At 49.5% G+C, this 19109-nt stretch overlaps 4 protein-coding genes and 1 long non-coding RNA gene across 11 annotated transcripts; 3 read left to right on the top strand and 2 right to left on the bottom strand.

Annotated features, from left to right (window-relative positions):
- Window positions 1-253: 253 nt before the first annotated feature.
- BOLA1 (bolA family member 1) lies at window positions 254-1442 on the bottom strand. Its single transcript, XM_002715369.5, has 2 exons — window positions 1300-1442; window positions 254-945 (listed from the first exon to the last, which is right to left on the bottom strand). The coding sequence occupies exon 2, from the start codon at window positions 940-942 to the stop codon at window positions 529-531; it is 414 nt and encodes a 137-aa protein (XP_002715415.2). The 5' UTR covers window positions 943-945; window positions 1300-1442; the 3' UTR covers window positions 254-528.
- Window positions 1443-1465: 23 nt separating this feature from the next.
- On the top strand, window positions 1466-6194 carry LOC108177676 (uncharacterized). 7 transcript variants are annotated; one of them, XR_007924291.2, is made up of 4 exons: window positions 1466-1547; window positions 2315-2450; window positions 4277-4346; window positions 5334-6194. It is a non-coding gene; the product is annotated as an uncharacterized lncRNA (long non-coding RNA). The 7 variants fall into 7 exon arrangements; XR_007924290.2 differs by having other exon boundaries at window positions 1526-1952; XR_011390451.1 differs by lacking the exon at window positions 1466-1547 and adding an exon at window positions 1838-1952 and having other exon boundaries at window positions 2315-2360.
- Window positions 6195-11625: 5431 nt separating this feature from the next.
- On the top strand, window positions 11626-12269 carry LOC100350918 (histone H2A type 2-B). The gene has a single exon (XM_008264503.4). It carries the CDS (start codon window positions 11738-11740, stop codon window positions 12128-12130), a length of 393 nt encoding a protein of 130 aa, XP_008262725.2. The 5' UTR covers window positions 11626-11737; the 3' UTR covers window positions 12131-12269.
- Window positions 12245-12743, bottom strand: LOC100357913 (histone H2A type 2-C). Its single transcript, XM_002715370.5, has one exon. The coding sequence runs from the start codon at window positions 12678-12680 to the stop codon at window positions 12291-12293; it is 390 nt and encodes a 129-aa protein (XP_002715416.4). The 5' UTR covers window positions 12681-12743; the 3' UTR covers window positions 12245-12290.
- A 217-nt stretch (window positions 12744-12960) lies between these two features.
- On the top strand, window positions 12961-15064 carry LOC100351672 (histone H2B type 2-E). The gene has a single exon (XM_008264504.3). The coding sequence runs from the start codon at window positions 13015-13017 to the stop codon at window positions 13393-13395; it is 381 nt and encodes a 126-aa protein (XP_008262726.1). The 5' UTR covers window positions 12961-13014; the 3' UTR covers window positions 13396-15064.
- Window positions 15065-19109: the final 4045 nt, after the last annotated feature.

Genomic DNA, 19109 nt, shown 5'->3' on the forward strand with positions numbered 1-19109 from the left:
TGCCTGTGACCCCTGCCTTGTCCAACAACTCACTACCAAGTCCAGTTTCTATGTCATTACTCAGGTTCTTCCCACTGTTTGCAATCCCTTTCTTCTTTTTTGGTTTAATTCTGGGCTTTCCTTTGAAGATCCAACCAGGTCACTTCCCCCATCAAGCCCTTCATTACTACCCCGGTCTACAGGTATCTCTCTTCTCATCTGTAGCCCTCACTGATTCACGGAGCATTAGGAACACACACAGCAATGCACGTGGTATGGTAATTTCTGTTTTAATGTACAGAATTGTTTGCAACTCAAGTCTGGTGCAGTTTCTTAGTTATAACTTAACAAGGAGCAATTAGGCAGCACTTCCAGGACAGTCCAGGGCAAGAGCCGTAGCGAGAGAACCTGCTCTTGCCGCGAGTTAGCTGACTTGACATGCGCAGTCTTCTCCACAGGATGGATTTGCGGCACACTGCGTGGTCAGGAAAAAGGTCCTTTGTCCTCTCCCAGCCCATTTTGATCCTGGTCTTCCACCTCTCTTGGGGTTCAGGGAGTTTCTCGAGTCTTCTTGCTGCCACCTAGGCAGGGGGGGCTGGTGTCCAGCTGAGGGTTCTCCTTCCACTGGGCGGGGGTCCGTGCCTGGATGGCCAGCGCGTGGACAGGCCCGGCCAGCTCCTCGGCCAGCGCTGCATGGACCAGTCGGTGCCGCTGCAGGGGGCTCAGTCCTTCGAAGCGGGAGCTCACCACGGCCACGCGGAAATGCGTCTCGCTGCCGCGGGGGACCGCGTGGCCGCCGCTCTCATTGCGCAGCTCAAGCACCTCGGGGCTCAGGGCCTGCTCCAGCTTTGCACGGATGGCGGCTTCCACCGGACCAACGGGCCCAGATCCGGCGCTGGACCGGGACAAACAGACGCGGCCGGCCATGGAGACCAGCTGTCGGACCAACTGCCCCCTCAGCATCAGCTACGGCAGAGACGCGGACGCGAGGAGTGAGGGCCAGGGCCGAACCGAACCCCCACCCCCACCCCCAGGAAGTCCCCACCCGCCTCCTGTAGGGAGCCCGCCCAGGCACCGACAGGGAGACCCGAAGGGAACCGGACGCTGCCTCTTTTCTGTGCCGTGGGTTAGTCTGGCCTCCGGCTGCGGGCGGTGGAGCTACAAGAGGCTATCAGGCCTGCGCGCGAGGCGCGTTCATTACGAAGGGAATTTAGATGGAGTGGGCCTGAGGTTGCAAAACCAGGGTATGTGCAACTCCGTGGTTTTCGTTGTGCGAGTAACCCGGTGTCCCCTATGAACCCCAGGCGGGGACCCTTCTACCTGCAACTCAACCTCGGCAACCGCAATTCCCGCTCGGAGCCGGGACTCCCAGCGTTCTAGGGGGAAATGCAGGCCCGGCGTCCCGAAGCAAGCTGGGAAATGGAGTCCTCGCTCGCGGCAGCAGAACGGGCAGCGCCACGCGCTGGCCCGAGGGTTCATGGGAATTGTAGTCTCCGACATCTTCCCCCGCCTCCCCACCCCGCCCCGCCCCGGGAGGAACCCGAGCAAAGAAAAAAGGATTTCCCGCGGTGAGAGTATGCGATGTATTTTATTGCCAACAGATCTTGTGGATCAACAAGCCCAACTCCTTTATTTTACATACAAGAGAACGGAAGTCTGTTCCATTTATTGAGTACACGGTTGCTGTGTGCCGGAATAATGTTGGACCAATGCTGGGGCGTAGACCAGGCCCTGGCCTAGTTTACAGAATCCTGAAGAAGATGGACAAATGAGAGGGCGGCTGCCATACCAAGTGCTAAGTGTTCTGATGAACCGAAGCAAGGGAAGCTAAGCAGGCGCGTCCTTCAGAAGTGGGGGTGGGGTCGCAGGCCCAGCACACTTCCAGGAGGAGATTTAGGGGAGCAGAGCGGGAGAGATGGCACGAGAGATCGCCTTTCCCTTGCAGCCAGGCTGGGGTAGCTCCACGTGCACAGGTCAGGAGGAGGGAACTTTGAAGTTCCTTCCAGAGCCGTTACTGTGGGTCTGTAGGGAGCGGGTCCAGGGAGCAGCGATGTTGGGGAGAGGGCAGTCTTTTGGGTGGGCCCATGCGGGCCTTGTCGCATGATTTTATCTAAGCCCAGGAGCAGTGGGGAGCCACAGAGGGTTTTAAGCACGGGTGCAAGAAGATGAGATTTTTTTTACAAGATGAAATATAACTTTCAAATTTATTTAATTTTGTTTTGTATCCTTAATATTTTACATATTTATGAGCCTTCTCAGTATTGCTCCCCGACTTCTTATTTATTATTTTTTAAAGATATTAATGTTTTAAGATTTTTTTTTCTTTATTTGAAAGGCAGTTAGAGAGAGGAGGAGAGAAACAGAGAGAGGGAGAAACATACGTGGGTTCACTCCCCAGATGGCTGCAACAGCTGGGGTGGGGCTGGGCCAAGCTGAAACCAGGATCAAGGAGCTTCTTCCAGGTCTCCCAGGTGGGTGCAGGGCTGCTTTTCCAGGCACATTAATAGGGGGCTGTATCGGAAGTGGAGTAGCTGGGACTAGAACCGGCGCCTATATCGGCAGAGGCTTAACCTGCTACGCCACAACACCATCCCCCAAGTTCGTATTTTGGAAAATTTCAAGCACAAAAAAGCTGAATAGTCCAAAACAATGCCATCTAGCTTCCATGAAATTCACCACTTTTAATTTATATATTATATACTTATATGTTTAATCACCTCATATGTAGTTTTAAAATGCATTTATATACTTTTTCAGCTGAGCAATCTGAAAATAAGTTGCAGATGGATGACATTTCATTGCTAAGTTCTCCAACATGTATTTCCTAAAAACAAGGATGTTCTATGTAAACACAATACCTTTATCATATTCAAGAAGTTTAACATGTAATAACACAATATTTTCCCTAGCCTTTAAAAAAAATTAAAACTTCGAGAAAGTTTGCAAGACTAGTACAATGAGCGACTCATTTACCTTCTGGTCAGTCACCTTGATTTATTGATAACACTTTGCCCGACTTGCTCTTCAATATGTACATATGTGTGTAATAGCAGTAAAAATAAATATTTTTGCTGAATGACTTGAGTTAGGGGCAAATTTTTTTTTAAGTTAAAATTGTTTGGGAGGTAGCAGGGTGGGAGCATCCCCTATTCTCTAGTTTATTCCCCAAATGGAGCTGGGAATTCAATCCAGCTCTCCCACACTGGTGGCAGGGACCCAACTGCTTGAGTCATTACTTGTTGCATCCTAGGCTTGCCTTAGCAAGAAGCTGCAATTGGAAGCCAGAGCTTGGACTGAAACCCAAGTACTCTAATATGGGACACTTATTCCTACTCCGTCCATGTGTGAAATTCTTTACATTTCTCTGCTATGTATTTTCAACATATATCTCTAAGAGCAAGGACATTTGCCTATATAACCACAATGACATTTTCACAGCTAAGACATTTGATATTCATACAGTATTACTAAGATAGAGGCAACATTCAAATTTCCCCACTGGCCTCTATTTTCTGCCATGGTTTGAATATGTCTCTTCAAAATTAATGTTGAGGGGCCACGCTGTAGCACAGTGGGTTAAAGCCCTGGCCTGAAGCGCCAATTTCCCATATGGGCGCCGGTTCTAGTCCTTGCTGCTCCTCTTCCGATCCAGCTCTCTGTTATGGCCTGGGAAAGCAGTGGAAGATGGCCCAAGTCCTTGTTCCCCTGCACCCCCGTGGGAGACCCGGGAAGAAGCTCCTGGCTCCTGGCTTTGGATCGGTGCAGCTCCGGCCATTGAGGCCATCTGGGGAGTGAGCCAGCAGATGGAAGACTTCGCTCTCTGTCTCTACCTCTCTCTGTGATTCTGTCTTTCAAAAAAATAAAATAAATCTTTAAAAATAACAAAAAACCACCCCAAATTAATATTGAAACATAATCACCATTGTATTGGTTTTAAGGGGTGGGACCTGTAGGAAATGATGAGACCCTGAGGGCTGTGTTTTCATGAGTAGATTAGTGCCTTATAAAAGGGCTTGATGGGGCAAGTTTACCCCTTCTGCCCTGTGTCTGGGTGGCACCATTTATGAGGAACTGGCTTTCACTAGATCCTGAACCTGCTAGTGGTTTGATCTTGGACTTACCAGCTTCCAGAACTGTGAGAATACATCTCTGTTCTTTGTAAGCTACCCAGTCTGTGGTATTTTGTTATAGAAGCACAAATGGACTATGACAGTGCCCTTTATAAAGTTTAATTTTCAGAAACACAATCAGGGATCATGTATTGCATCCAGCTGACATTAAATTTTATTTTTCAAAGAGCATTGGCTGCAGTGTGGAGAATGGATTGCAGAGGAAACAACCATGGAAACAGAGAGACCAGTTGGGAGGTTAGTGAAGCAGCGTCGGTGAGAGATGCTGGCTTGGACCAAGGTGAAGGGAGTGGTGATGGAAAAAAATTGTGGCTACAAGATATACTTGTATATTAGGAAAGTAAAATCCATAGGATGTAGTAATAGGTTAGCTATGGGAAGGGGATTTTCAAGAATAATTACCAGGTTTGTGCATCTGAAGTTACAAAAATAGTAAATAATTTCTATATATCTTTCATATTGATACTCAAATTACTCAAATGTTAACATTTTATCAGGTTTACTTTATTTCTATGTATCTACCTATACATATATAGTTTTTTCTGAACCACTTGAAAGTTTCTAAGATAAAACTCATTACCTCTAAACCACCAGTGATGATTAATTTTATGTTTCCGCTTGCTTGAGATATGAGTGCCCAGCTATTTCGCCAACATATTCTTTTTTTTTTTTTTTTTTTTTTTGACAGGCAGAGTGGACAGTGAGAGAGAGAGACAGAGAGAAAGGTCCTCCCTTTGCCGTTGGTTCACCCTCCAATGGCTGCCACGGCTGGCTCACTATGGCCGGTGCACCGCGCTGATCCGGCAGGAGCCAGGTACTTATCCTGGTCTCCCATGGGGTGCAGGGCCCAAGCACTTGGGCCATCCTCCACTGCACTCCCTGGCCACAGCAGAGAGCTGGCCTGGAAGAGGGGCAACCGGGACAGAATCCGGCGCCCCAACCGGGACTAGAACCTGGTGTGCCAGCGCGCAAGGCAGAGGATTAGCCTATTGAGCCATGGAGCCGGCTGCCAAACATATTCTTGGTGTTTTAAATGCAATTAGGGCTAAGTAAAGCAAATTGCGCTCCCTAATGTGAGTGGGCCTCATCCAATCAGTTCAATAGAACAAAAAGTCTGACTCTCTCCTGGATAAGAGAGACTTCTTCCTGTTCAGTTGTCTTGGGACTGGACCATTGGCTTTTTCCTGCTTTCAGTCTCAAAACTGAAGCACTGCCTTCTCCTAGGTCTTGAGCCTGGCCTCTGGACTGGAAGTGCACCATTCTCAGGCCCTGGACTTGAACTGGAGCTATACCACCCACTCTCCTGGGTCTCCAGCTTGCCAATTCACCCTGAAGATCTTGGGAAACTTGGGACTTGCTATCCTCCATTATCAAAGAGCTAATTCCTTAGAATCAACCAATCTAGTATCATCCATTGATTCCGCTTCTCTGGAGAACCTTGACTAATATATATTTATATACATGTGCTTCTGAAAATAAAAAGGAATTTTTCCCAATTATTCCCCGGAATATAATTGTTATACTGTGGAAATTAACATGGCTATAGTATTATTATTTAATCTACAGACCTTACTCAAAATTTTCCAACTGTTCCATTCATGTCTCATACATAAAGTGAAAACAATTTAAGCTACCTCATGTATAATCAAACAAAACAAACGCCACTAAACACTAATCTGTAACATCAGGTTGGGATGCCTGACAAAGTACTTAGTGTTTCTCCTTATGATGATTATCTCAGTATTTTTTCATTAAAAAATTAGTTTATGGGGCTGATGTCATGGTATAGCTGGTAAACTGTCATTTGTGATGCCAGCATCCCATATGGGCACCACTTAGAGACAAGGCTGCTCCACTTCTGATCCAGCTCCCCGCTAATGCACCTGGGAAAGCAGTGGAGGATGGCCCAAGGGCTTGGGCCCCTGCACCTGCGTGGGGAACCCGGATGAATCTCCTGGCTTCCGCCTGGCTCAGCCTTAGCCATTTTGTGGCTGGGGAGTGAACCAGTGGATGGAAGGTCTCTCTCTCTCTCTCTCTTGCTGTAACTCTGACTTTCAAATAAATAAATAAATATTTTAAACTTTGTTCTTGTTGAGGTCTAATTTACCCATAAGTAATTCACAAATGTTATAGGTACAGCTTCATCTTGCGTAAGTACACCTATATATATCATGAGTCATCCACATCCGTGGCAGTAATTTGTTCATTGAATTGGCGTTGTGAAGGACAGTGCACAGATCCTACTGCATTCTTGTGTACACATTTTGTTGGAGATGAACGTTCATTTCTGTTTGCTTATATCCAGAAGTGGAATTACTGGGCTGTAGGATAAACCCAATGTTTATTTTTACAATGACAAATTCATCCAAAGAAGCTTTGGGATACCCCTGCTTTGTTGGTGGCAGGTACCATTCATAATGTCTGACATTTATCAACTCTTTTAATTCTTATAATAGCCCCATAAAGTAGTTACGGTTATCACCCTTGCTTCACATGAGGAAGCAGAGACTCTTAGAGGTTAGCTGACTTGCCCCTGGTCTCAGATCTGGAAAACAACCCAGAGAGTCAGGCTTCAGGCCTTAATCAGGGCTCTTGACTTCTCCAGAGAAACAGAACCACAGGACAGACAGGGAGCTAGAGAGGTGCAAAGACAGGAGATCTGTTAGGAGGACTCGGCTCATAAGCTTGTGGAGGCTGGGCAGCCCCATGATCTGCGGGCTGGAGAACCAGGAATGCCAGTGGTGTTTTACAGTCTAAACCCAAAGGCCTGAGACCCAGGGAAGCCAAGAGTGTAACTGTGGATCGGAGCCTGCAGGCCTAAGAACCGAGCTTATGCCGAGAGGCCCGACCCAAGTCTGAAGGCCCAAGACCCAGGAGTGCGATGTCCATGGGCACGAGAATGAGTCTGTCCTGCCCTTGTCTTTTTGGTCTTTGCTAAGGCCCATAATGGACTGGATGGTGCCCACCAGCATTGGTGGTGGTGGTGGGTCCTCTTTTCTCAGCCAATTCAGATGCTAATTTGGAAATACCCTGGCAGGTACACCGGGAAATAATGTTTTATTGCCTATTTGGCTCAGTCAAGTTGACACATAACATTAACCATCACAGTCTCCTAATCTGGCTTTGGGATCTCGAAGGTTCCTGCCTATTTACTGGGTTCTTTACATTTATTTGAACAAGTCTGTTGCGTCATGGTATATTATTTTTATTTAATTGATGAGCTTCTATTGTATGTTCCATCGTTCTATCTGCCACAGTGTACTATTTATGGTGGGCACTTGCGGAACAGTAGTTGACTAAAGAGAAATATTTTAGGAAAGAAAATGCTGATTTCCTAAGAGTATAGTCTTCATACCAGATACATTTAGTTAACCTGTTAAGAGCCAGACCGAAGGAATCAAGAGCTACTGCTTAAAGAATTCAAGGAAGAGATGGTCTCTGCCTTGAAATAGTTATGGAAAGGAGTGAGAGCAACATCAGAGCAGAATGGAAATGCTGTCGGCAGATGTGCACAGAGATGGGCCGCATCACGGCTGTGTGCAAAGAGTGAGGCATCCTGAAGCGAGGGGTGTCTGGGATGAAACTGGACCAGTGAAGATTTTGCTAGGTCGGGAGAAGGATGACGCAGTAGAGGCAGCCACGTGTGTAGTGGCAGGGGGCTGTGCAGAGGTCTTACTCCTCCTGTGAACGGTGTGCATCTCAGCCTGGAGGGGGTGGGGTGGCGAGGGGAAATGAGAAGTGGGATGGTGTGGGAATTGTAGTCAGGAGCTGCAGTGCAAAACAAATGTTTAACCAAATTGCCTGGGAAGAAACTCAGTTGCCTATGGTGAAAAATCCCAGAGGCAGTAAAGGAAATAAGATCCAGCCTGTTTGTCTGCGATGGCGTATGCTTTTACAAATGGCCTGCTCTATTTCATTTTATAATAGTCTGGAAAGAGTGCTGGGAAAGGAGCTCTGGGGAGCAGTATATACTAATTGAGTCTGTATAATCTGTAGGGTATTTGCCCATTTAGACCTATCTAATGAAGTTTGGTTTGGAGTCTAAAGTATTAAATCTAATTCTCTCTCTCTCTCTCTCTCTCTCTCGAAGAAAGCAAGTCTGGATAAGTGACTTCATTAAGCCTAAAATAGAATTAGTGAAGAGTATATTCTTTGAGTCAAGCAGACTTTGTTACTAATCATGTCTTTTTTAAAAAATTTTATTTACGTATTTAAAAGGCAGAATTAGAGAGAGGGAGAGAGAAGGAGAGATAGAGAGGTCTTCCAATTGCTGGTTCACTCCCCAAATGGCTGCAATGGTCGGCCAGGGCTTGGCCAGGTCAAAATCTGGAGCCAGGAACTCCATCCAGGTCTCTCACATGGGTGACAGGAGCCCAAACACTCGGACCATCTGCTGCTTTCCCAGGCACATTAGCAAGGAGCTGGATGAGAAGCAGAGCAGCTGAGACATGAACTGGCGCCCATATAGGATGCGGGCATGGTGGGCAGTGGCTTCACATAGAGTGCCACAGCCACGTCTTAATCAGCCGCTGTGTGACCTTTGGCAAATGCCTTAATCCTACTGAGCCTCAGTTCCTTTTCTGTGAAACAGTTATATCTGCTTTGTAACACAGGCCTTGTTACTTAGTAAGCTGCAGCAAATCTCCTTTCCCTTCACTCTTCCTCACAGCACAGAGCACCAAAATAGACAAACAAAACAGAGCTCAAATAGAAAGGGAGGGGGCCACTGTTGTGGCACAGCAACTTAAGCTTCTGACTGCAACATGGGCATCCCATATGGGTGCTGCTTCCAGTCCTGGTGCCTCCACTTCTGATCCAGCTCTCTGCTAATGGCCTAGGAAAGCAGCAGATGGGCCGAGGGCTTGGATCCCTGCACCCACAAGGGAGACTCGGAGGAAGCTCCTGGCTCCCCTGCACCCACAAGGGAGACTTGGAGGAAGCTCCTGGCTCCTGGCTTCAGTCTGGCCCAGCCCCAGCTGCTGTGGCTGTTCTGGGAGTGAACCAGCAGATGGAAGATCTCTTTATCTCTCTCCCTCTGTCTCTGTAACTCTGCCTTTCAAATATCAAATAGATAACATAAATCTTTTTTTTTTTTTTTAGAGAGAGAGAGAGAGAAAGGGTGGTCATCAGCCTCTCAAGCATGGCCTCTTAGGGTACCACCGTTGTGATGGGGTCCCTGTTACCTGGGTTTTATTCTCAGCCTGGTAGGGCTGAAAAGTTGACATTATTAGTAATTGCCTAGCTTCTTGGGGAGGAATCCACACTAATAGAATACTCAGGAAATAAATTACTGATTCAGAATGCAAATTCATTGACTTCTGGTGATTGATGTATCTTCCCATAACTGTCTCTCCCCGTTTCAGGCTCATGTTTTTATCTTGGAGTAGAATAAGCAGAAAGTTGTTCACTGAGCACAGACTCTGAGCTCTGCAGAGAGTTCACCCAGGCCTTGAGAAAAGGCTGTTACTGTGGGCATCGAGACCTCTTCTCAAGCAGCTCAAGCCTTTGTGGCTACAAGACACACACTCCGGACTGGACAAACAGCGTATTCCTCCTATAACTGCCTGCAAGACCCACACTTTCCTGCTAACATACTCATCTTTTCAAATGATATAATCAACTGGGTTTGACTTGTTTCAGTTATAGTCTACTATTGAGGGAACACCCTCAACACCTTTGACTGGACCTTGGTGGTCCCCAAATCTATGCCTGCATTCTTACCAGGGGTAATCTCCACAGATGGCTGGTACTGACTGATTTAACTCACATTTAACTCAGACCTCGCCAGATTCTCTCCATGTTCTGGAGATATTTCATCACAGACTTCTCCGTACTAGCCTCCATGACCTGTACACTCAATGCCCAACAGCACACACGCAACGCATGCTGGTTGAATAAAGGTGAGGATACCAAAGAGAGCTTCAGAAAAAGTCTTCAAGGCCAGAATTTAAGTGTGTCCTTTTGTCCAAAGCGTTCCACCTCCTGCCCTTATAGGCTCCTAAGGAAAGAATGAAAACAGAGTCGGGGGTGTAGAGCTCCCTGAGATGGGAGCAGGAGACAGAGGGAGTTTCAGGGGAGAAGCAGGGGCAGGTGGAGGGCGCCTGCCGGTCTGTGGAGCCTGACAGCCTGTGGAGCCTCATGGCCAAGTTCCAAGAGGGTGGTGAAGCAGATGAGGGAAGCAAGAAAAAATGGCCGAGGAAGTTACAGTAAAGACATGCTGTTGAGATGAAGGGAAGAGTAGAGTAGGTCCTAGATGTTGGTATAATTCAGAGCAAGAGGGAGGGGTTGTTTGCATGAGTTTGCTGTTTGGATAGGCGGCAGTTGAGTTTTTTGTTCTTTAGATTTATTTTTGTTAATTTGAAACACAGAATTACAGAGAGAGAAGTCTTCCATATGCTGGTTCACTCCCCCAAATAGCTGTAATTGCCAGAGCTGAGCTGACGCGAAGCCAGAAGCCAGGAGGAGCTTCTGGGTCTCCCACGTGGGTGCAGGGGCCCAAGGACTTGGGCCATCCTCTGCTGCTTTCCCAGGTGCATTAGTAGGGAGCTGATGGGCAGTGGAGCAGCCAGGACTTGAACTGCCGCCCGTTTGGGATGACGGCGCTGCTTGCAGGCCGCGGCTTTAACGCGCCAGGCCACAGCGTCAGCCTCATGAAGTTGAGTCGGAGGTGCTTGCTGGGACCAACAGGGCGAAGCATCCATGAAGCAGACAGAAGGGACTGAGCATTTGAAACAAACTAGTGCGTTAGTTGAAACGGGGAAAATGTCGGGAAGAGTGGCCTGGGGATAGGCAGAGCAGAGTCAAAGCAGAATCGCGTTTTTAGAGATGGCAGAGGAATAGGCCCAGGACAAGCGAAGCCAGAGAGGTAAGAAACGTGTGTGTGTGTGTGTGTGTGTGTGTGTGTGTGGTGGGTGGGTGGGGCACATGTTGAACGCCTAGGGGACGAATTCTAAGGCGGCCTAGGACGCCTCCTGGAGGTCACGAGCAGGACGGCAGACCAATTCTGCCCGTTAGCCAAACCCGATTCCGAGGGGCACAGGTGGGTGGCGAGGGGCACAGGTGGGTGGCGGAGGGAGGGCGAAGCCACTCTGAGGCCAGCGGCTGCACTGAGCTGACAGGAGACAGCCGTAATAATGTTTACCGAGAGAGTCTGGCTGTGACGCGGCAGGAAGGGCGGGCCTCGGTCATTAGGCCTCAGGGGACACTCGGTTTCACAACCCGGTACCTTGCGAGGGAGGGCTTTCCCTCTGAGAGTCCTTTGGGGGTCTTTTATGGAGTTCCATTACCCTAATGTGGAGTAAAAGAAACCCCACATGTTGCCACTCAGTGAAAAAGAAAGCATTTAAAAAAAAAAAAACACCTTCTCTCTTTAAAAATCCTGGCATGCAAATAAGGGGCTTTAATGTGGCTCTCAGCGATTGGTAGGTAGATACAAAAGCCGTCATTTCCTCGCAGCCGCAGGATGCAAACCGAAAGGCCGAGTGCCGCTTTCCTATTGGCTGCCGCTCTCGGCCAATAAAACTGCCTCCCTTCACCCCTCCCGGTAGCTCTTATAAATTACATCAAATTGCCTATCCTTTCCATAGCCTCTCCTAGAAAAACAAGCTGAAATCAGGTTTTTAGCCGTCATGTCTGGACGCGGAAAGCAAGGCGGCAAGGCGCGCGCCAAGGCCAAGTCGCGGTCATCGCGCGCCGGGCTGCAGTTCCCCGTGGGCCGGGTGCACCGGCTGCTGCGCAAGGGCAACTACGCCGAGCGCGTCGGCGCCGGCGCCCCGGTGTACCTGGCGGCCGTGCTCGAGTACCTGACGGCCGAGATCCTGGAGCTGGCGGGCAACGCGGCGCGCGACAACAAGAAGACGCGCATCATCCCGCGCCACCTGCAGCTGGCCGTGAGAAATGACGAGGAGCTCAACAAGTTACTCGGGGGTGTCACCATCGCGCAGGGCGGCGTGCTGCCCAACATCCAGGCCGTGCTGCTGCCCAAGAAGACGGAGAGCCACAAGCCTGGCAAGAGCAAGTGATTGATTAGGCGTGACACCACTCCCGTCCACCCAAAAGGCTCTTTTAAGAGCCACCACAGTGTCAAGCGGAGGGCTGATAACAAGCAGCGCGTTAGCTCTTTCTTTGACAACTTGGGTGGCTCTAAAAAGAGCCTTTGGTCTTTGGTTCAGGTCGTCAAATTTATTTGCTTTTGGCTTTGTGGCTTTCGGTTTTCTTTGGCAGCAGCACAGCCTGGATGTTGGGCAGCACGCCGCCCTGCGCGATCGTCACCTTGCCCAGCAGCTTGTTGAGCTCCTCGTCGTTGCGGATGGCCAGCTGCAGGTGGCGCGGGATGATGCGCGTCTTCTTGTTGTCGCGCGCCGCGTTGCCCGCCAGCTCCAGGATCTCGGCCGTCAGGTACTCGAGCACGGCCGCCATGTAGACGGGCGCGCCGGCGCCGACGCGCTCGGCGTAGTTGCCCTTGCGCAGCAGCCGGTGCACCCGGCCCACGGGGAACTGCAGCCCGGCGCGCGACGACCGCGACTTGGCCTTGGCGCGCGCCTTGCCTCCTTGCTTGCCACGACCAGACATAGTTAAGAAAAAGAAACCAAACCCAGCTAGGGCGCAGAACCTCGCAACAAAACAAGATTGAAAGGAACCCACGAAGAAAGCCTTTATAAGCTTCCCTGGGGGTGGGGTCAGGAACGAGCTTTTCATTGGTCCTAATATGGCTTCAGAAACAGCCAATAAAGTCGAGCTGTTGTCATTACGCAGGCTTTTACCGAAAACGCAACTTTCCTGCACGGACCAATGGAAACGAAAGCCATTTTGATTCCTAATTTGCATAAGATGGTTATAAGAGGATCAGGCCCGCCCATCCTCTTATTCCTTTTCCCCGCTGTATCGCGTTGGTGTGGTGTTTACCATGCCCGAGCCAGCCAAGTCCGCGCCCGCGCCCAAGAAGGGCTCCAAGAAAGCTGTCACCAAGGCGCAGAAGAAAGACGGCAAGAAGCGCAAGCGCAGCCGCAAGGAGAGCTACTCCATCTACGTGTACAAGGTGCTCAAGCAAGTGCACCCCGACACCGGCATCTCGTCCAAGGCCATGGGCATCATGAACTCGTTCGTCAACGACATCTTCGAGCGCATCGCCGGCGAGGCGTCGCGCCTGGCGCACTACAACAAGCGCTCGACCATCACGTCCCGGGAGATCCAGACGGCCGTGCGCCTGCTTCTGCCCGGCGAGCTGGCCAAGCACGCCGTGTCCGAGGGCACCAAGGCTGTCACCAAGTACACCAGCTCCAAGTGAGGCCCTGCCGTGCCGCTAACCCACAAAGGCTCTTTTCAGAGCCACCCATCTGATCGGGAAAGAGCCGTGTTCACATAACGTCCCCCCTTAGTCCCTTCGCACAAGTAAGTTACTGCAGCCCAGACGTAGTGGGGGTGGAGTACTTGGCATTCTCTAAGACGTTCCGACCCCGAGGTTCCCGGCGCGTGATTGGACTTGCGTTGAGTGCCAAGTGCGTCTTCACTCCTAACAGCGGCGATGGCCCGCCCCTACCCCTCTGCGTTGCGGCAGTGGCCGGGCGGCTTTGTTACACACGCTGGGCCGTCTTAAACTCGAGTGGCTGATTGCAGCTATTGGTTTAGGAAGACTGCAGGACACAAGTAGGCGCGTCCGGCGGCCGCTGTGTACAGCAGCAGCTTAGCACCGGAAGCGGCGGGGTGGCCAGCTCGGCGCGGGGAGGGCTCGGCCTGCGGGCCTGCGGGCCTGCGGGTGACCGGTGCTGTGCTCTGGGGCGGAGCCCGCGCCGCTGAGGGTCAGACTTTTCCTGATTGGGCGGCATGAATATTCAAAATTCGCGCCACTCGAGAATTCTTAAAGACTTTGTTTTCCGCCTCTGACGTTGTAGCTTGGAGAGTCCTAGGATTCCTTAAGTCCGTAAATGATTTTTGCATTTAATGCTCTGTGCTGGGAAGCCTGCCCCAGGTCACTGCAAGACACGGGTGGTTTAGCTCGGGGATTAAGAACCGCTGCCAGCGGCATCCGCTCAGGAGCCTGCCCTTTGGCCCTGTCTGTTGTGTGTTTTCATCTTCGTCCACGCAGCTGGCTGAAATTCGCTGGCTCATTTGCTTTCTCGTTAATGGTCTTTCTTCAAACCGGGACAAAGGCCCTGCTGGCCTGCTTTTCCTCCGTATCTTCAGCGCCCATCAGTGCCTGGCACGTAGCGGACACAAACGGCTTGAACCGATATCGACGGATTCGTTTTTCTATCCCGCCAATTTCGTAATCGCTTCCGTGGGTGGGGGGTGGGCGCTGTTTATTTCCATCAGATGTGAAGATACGATGAAGATGGAAATGTTTTTGTAGCTCCTTGACCAAATATGTCGTTAATCACCTCGGTGCAACTGCTTTGGGGCGGGTGAGGGGTGGGGGGAGGCCTGGTGCCAAGATTTTTTTTTTTTTTTGCATCGGGAGGAGGCGGCAGTAGCGGGTCTTCCCCGCAGGCTCCCCGCTTTAGGGTGACCCGTTTTAGGTTTCCGTTCAATTGAGAGCAGTGGTCAGCGAGAAGAGCCTTCACCCTCTGTTCACACTGGGAGGAGCTTTCAGTTCATCCCCACCAACCCGGCTGCTTTTTCAGGAGGCCCTAACAAGCAGAGCAGACAGAGCTGCAATATCCCTCACACAGCGAGCGCTGCTTTTGTCTTCTGCGATGTGATCACAGGTGTATTTTGGTCGTATCTGATGCAATTACGCAATACCGAATCTTCCTGTCCGAGCCTTGATGGTGCCAGGGGAGGTCCTGAGTGCTCAGTAACTGGACTCTGCTCAGGGCTCCTGGAGTTGATTGCAAGGGTTTTGTGAACCCAGATGTGCTCCACATAGCAAATCATAGGCTGAGATCTTGAGCCTGCTGCGCGTGTGCTTTCAAATCTGTGTAGATGCTGTTATTAATAAAGTGCCCAACTCATTTTAAGGCTTTGCTATATCCTTTTATCGGCCATATATGAAGTGAAATTGACAGGGACAGTCACCACTGGGTACATGTGTGGAAAGGGTGGAGAAGGAATATTTAGAAGCCGTCAGCTAAACTTTTACCCCAGATGGGCAATGGGGCTGAACCAGGCTGTCACAAGGCTTTCCGCAGTCCTTGCAAAATACGTGAGCATGAAGAAGAAGCACTACAAACAACGTGGAAGACATACAGTCCTTAACCAAGGTGGGCTAACACCGACAGACACTTAACATGTGTTCCCGATTCATGCACAACATTCTCTCATTCTCACAAGAGCCTCCTAAAGTAGGTAGACTTGTCATCTCCCACTGGACAGGGAGGGAAACTGAGCCACAGAGCGGCCTTTCCTCAGAAACTCACCAGAGAAAAAGCTCCTTGTTTAGTGCTAAAAGGATGTAAGAAAGCAGGGCTGCTCTCTGAGAACCTGGACTCCTCCCTGGATTAGGGGGGAAATAGCTGTGCTTTAAAATAAAGAAAAAAAAAAAGCCACCTGCTTTATCGTCCAGAATGCGACCTGGATGTGAATCTGCGCATGGTGGGGACTGGGAGTCCCCATTCCGGAGGCCGCAGCTCACTCAGGTCAGCTTGTCCCCACAGAGTGGGCAGTTCTGCACTCCCCCTTGGGCATGGTCACTGGGGAGGCAGCGATGGTGAGAAGGGAAGGCAGTCTGGAGGAGTCATCGCGGATGAGATTGCTCTCCTAAACAACCTCTGACCATTTCTCTCCTGCCCAGAGGCCTTTCAGCATGTGCTTACCTTGGGCTTGGCAACAGTGATTGTACTTACTGAATGCCTGACCATGAGCGTTCGCCCGATTCCCTGCTAAATGACTTACAGGCACTGCCCCACAGAATCTTCACAGCTGCCTTAGAAAGACAGGTTCCATGGTTAACAGCCTTATTCTACAGATGAAAGAAACAGGCTTAGAAAGCATAACTCCTCCAGAATCATTCAGCAAGTGCCTGGAACTGCAGTGCAATGCATACCCCTTAAAGCCTGGTTTCAGCATCTATCATCTGCCTCTTGGTTCTTGCACAGGTCTGTCTCCCACTGTTCTATCATGGGGGTTTTCTGCTCTAGTCAAAATGGTCTGTTTACCTCCTGCTGAACCTGCTGGCTTTTTCCCAGGTCTGGCTCGGCCAGAGTTTGCTTTCCAGTCAAGGCCATACCTTCTAAGATCCAGCTCAAATACCATTTCATAACTCACTCTTTTTTTTTTTTTTTTTTTGGACAGGCAGAGTGGACAGTGAGAGAGAGAGAGAGACAGAGAGAAAGGTCTTCCTTTGCCGTTGGTTCACCTTCCAATGACCACCGCAGCCGGCGCGCTGCGGCCGGCACACTGTGCTGATCCGAAGCCAGGAGCCAGGTGCTTCTCCTGGTCTCCCCACGGGTACAGGGCCAAGCACTTGGGCCAACCTCCACTGCACTCCCTGGCCACAGCAAAGAGCTGGCCTGGAAGAGGGGCAACCGGGACAGAATCCAGCGCCCCAACCAGGACTAGAACCCGGTGTGCCGGCGCCGCAAGGCAGAGGGTTAGCCTATTGAGCCACGGTGCCGGCCTTATAACTCACTTTTCTGTCAGCCAACAACTTTATTGTGAAATTGGCATGCAATAAACTCTGGGTATTTAAATTACAATGTGCTAAGTTTTGAAAGCATCGCCACAATAAAAATAAAGAGCGTGTCCATCATCCCCCAAGTTTCCTACAATCCTTCCCTTCTGTCTCCTCCACCAATGTTCTTCTTTGCTCCATCCCCATCCTCAGGCAACCATTGTTACTTTGTAGATGGTGTGCGCTTTCTGTATTTTATATAAATGGAAGCACACACTGTATTCTTTGTGTCTGCCTGCATTTACTCAGCACTATTGAGGTTCATTCATACTGCTACAGGTCTCCTAATTCATTTCTTTCTTTTTCTTGCTGAGTAGCATTCCATTGTAGGGTCACACTGGTTATAACCCAGTCACCTTTTGATGGACAACTGTGTTTTTGCTAGTGCTTTCTCCACTTTTTAATGCAGTCTAACTTTGGCATGTTGGTTTCACAGACGAGGGTGGGATGAAGTGTATACACAAATGTCTATTCTATTCTAGTGCGAGATAAGGTTTCACCTCTTCCCCTGGCTCAAAATCACTCTAACCCATTCTCTGTTCTGCTGTGAATATCATCTTTGACAGCCAGATTCAACCCCATCACTTACCTGGCTCACAAACCTCCCTTGGCTGCCTTCACAGCATCAGCATGGCCTTCAAAAAATAATAAAATAAAATATAGTAAAATGAAAGTGTGAAACTTCAGTAGCAATGCCTGTATCTTATCTGGCTTCACAGTGTGGGCTGGGAAGTCTTGTGCCTTTAGGAGGGAGACTCTTGAATCCCCAACGTGGCTCATCAGTGATCAGGGAGTAAGCTCTGGAGTTCTGTCTGCATTTCAGAGACTGACCCTTCACTGAGAGAATGTCTCTCTGACTGATGCGACCAAGTTTGATGGTTCATTTAATATATGTGAGTGAATAGTGTATTTACTAATTTTATTAATGCTTATTACCTATTAATACTGTTTTAAATTTTGTTTACTTATGTATTTTTATTTGAAGAGCAGAAAGATACATATGTACACACACCCACACCCACCCACCCACACCACACGCATGCACACACACAGAGCTTCCATCTGCTGGTGCACTCCACAAATGCCTACAACAGCTGGGACTGGGCCAGGTTGATCAAGAGCCAGAAACTCAATCCAGGTCTCTCATGCGGTTGGGGGGACCCAAGTACTTAAGCCATCACTTGCTATCTCCCAGGGTGCACATGAGCAGGCAGCTGGAATCAGGAGTAGAGCCAGGACTTGAATCCCGGTACTATGAAATGGGATGTGGGGGTCCCAAGTGGCATCTTAATGACCATGTGCCTGCCTGGGGTGTAATCTTTTTTGTGTAATTTAGTAATAACTCAAAATTCCCTTTTATATGTACACACAAAACAAAAACCCCAAAATGAAAAACTTTAAGATAAAGTGCTTATCTAGTGATGCTTAACAATCTAAAGAATTATCTTTTAAATTCTTGATAATAGAGAACTTCAAACATATACACAGATGGCACTGGGTGCATTGTCTAGCTTCAACAATGATCCACTCAACCATTCTGCAGCATTTTGAAGGCAATCCCAGGCAACATGTGACTTGTTTTCTCTCTTTTTTAAATTTATTTGAAAGGCAGAGTTATAGAGGGAGGGAGGGAGGAAGGGAGAGAGAGGAGAGAGAGAGAGAGAGAGAGATCCTCTATCTGCTGGTTCATTCCCCAAATGGCTACAACAGCCTGGAGCTTCTTCTGGATCTCCCAACGAATGCAGCGGCCCAAGGACCTGGGCCATCTTCCACTGCTTTCCCAGGCCATAGCAGAGAGCAGGATTGGAAGTGGAGCAGCCGGGACTCACTTGAACTGGTGTCCACAGGGATGCTGGCACAGCAGGCGGCAGCTTTACCTGCCTCATGTGTCATATCTTTTAAAAATACTTTGTCTCGGGGCTGGTGCTGTGGCATATCAGATTAACGCCCTGGTCTGAGGCGCTGGCATCCCATATGGGCACTGGTTTGAGACCCGGCTGCTCCACTTCCAATCCAGCTCTCTGCTATAGCCTGGGAAAGCAGTGGAAGATGGCCCAAGTCCTTGAGCCCCTGCACCCGCATGGGAGACCAGGAGGAAGCACCTGGCTCCTGGCTTCGGATTGGCGCAGTTCCGGCTGTTACAGCCAACTGGAGAGTGAACCAGCAGATGGAATACCTCTCTCTCTCTGCCTCTCCTCTCTCTGTGTAACTCTGACTTTCAAATAAATAAATATTTTTTTTAAATGCTTTGTCTCTCCCTCTCTCTGTAACTCTGCCTCTTACGTAAATAAAATAATCTTTAAAAAAAAATACTTTGTTGTTTTGGGGTCAGTGCTGTGGTGCAGTAGGTTAATCCTCTGCCTGTGGGGTCGGCATCCCATATGGGCGCCGGT

Source organism: Oryctolagus cuniculus, chromosome 7 (genome assembly GCF_964237555.1).
Source record: "Oryctolagus cuniculus chromosome 7, mOryCun1.1, whole genome shotgun sequence".
Classification (NCBI taxonomy): Eukaryota; Metazoa; Chordata; class Mammalia; order Lagomorpha; family Leporidae; genus Oryctolagus; species Oryctolagus cuniculus.

Coding starts and splice junctions, on each gene's coding strand:
- LOC100357913 (XM_002715370.5), bottom strand. CDS start 12,680: ATGTCTGGTCGTGGCAAGCAAGGAGGCAAGGCGCGCGCCAAGGCCAAG.
- BOLA1 (XM_002715369.5), bottom strand. CDS start 942: ATGCTGAGGGGGCAGTTGGTCCGACAGCTGGTCTCCATGGCCGGCCGC.
- LOC100351672 (XM_008264504.3), top strand. CDS start 13,015: ATGCCCGAGCCAGCCAAGTCCGCGCCCGCGCCCAAGAAGGGCTCCAAG.
- LOC100350918 (XM_008264503.4), top strand. CDS start 11,738: ATGTCTGGACGCGGAAAGCAAGGCGGCAAGGCGCGCGCCAAGGCCAAG.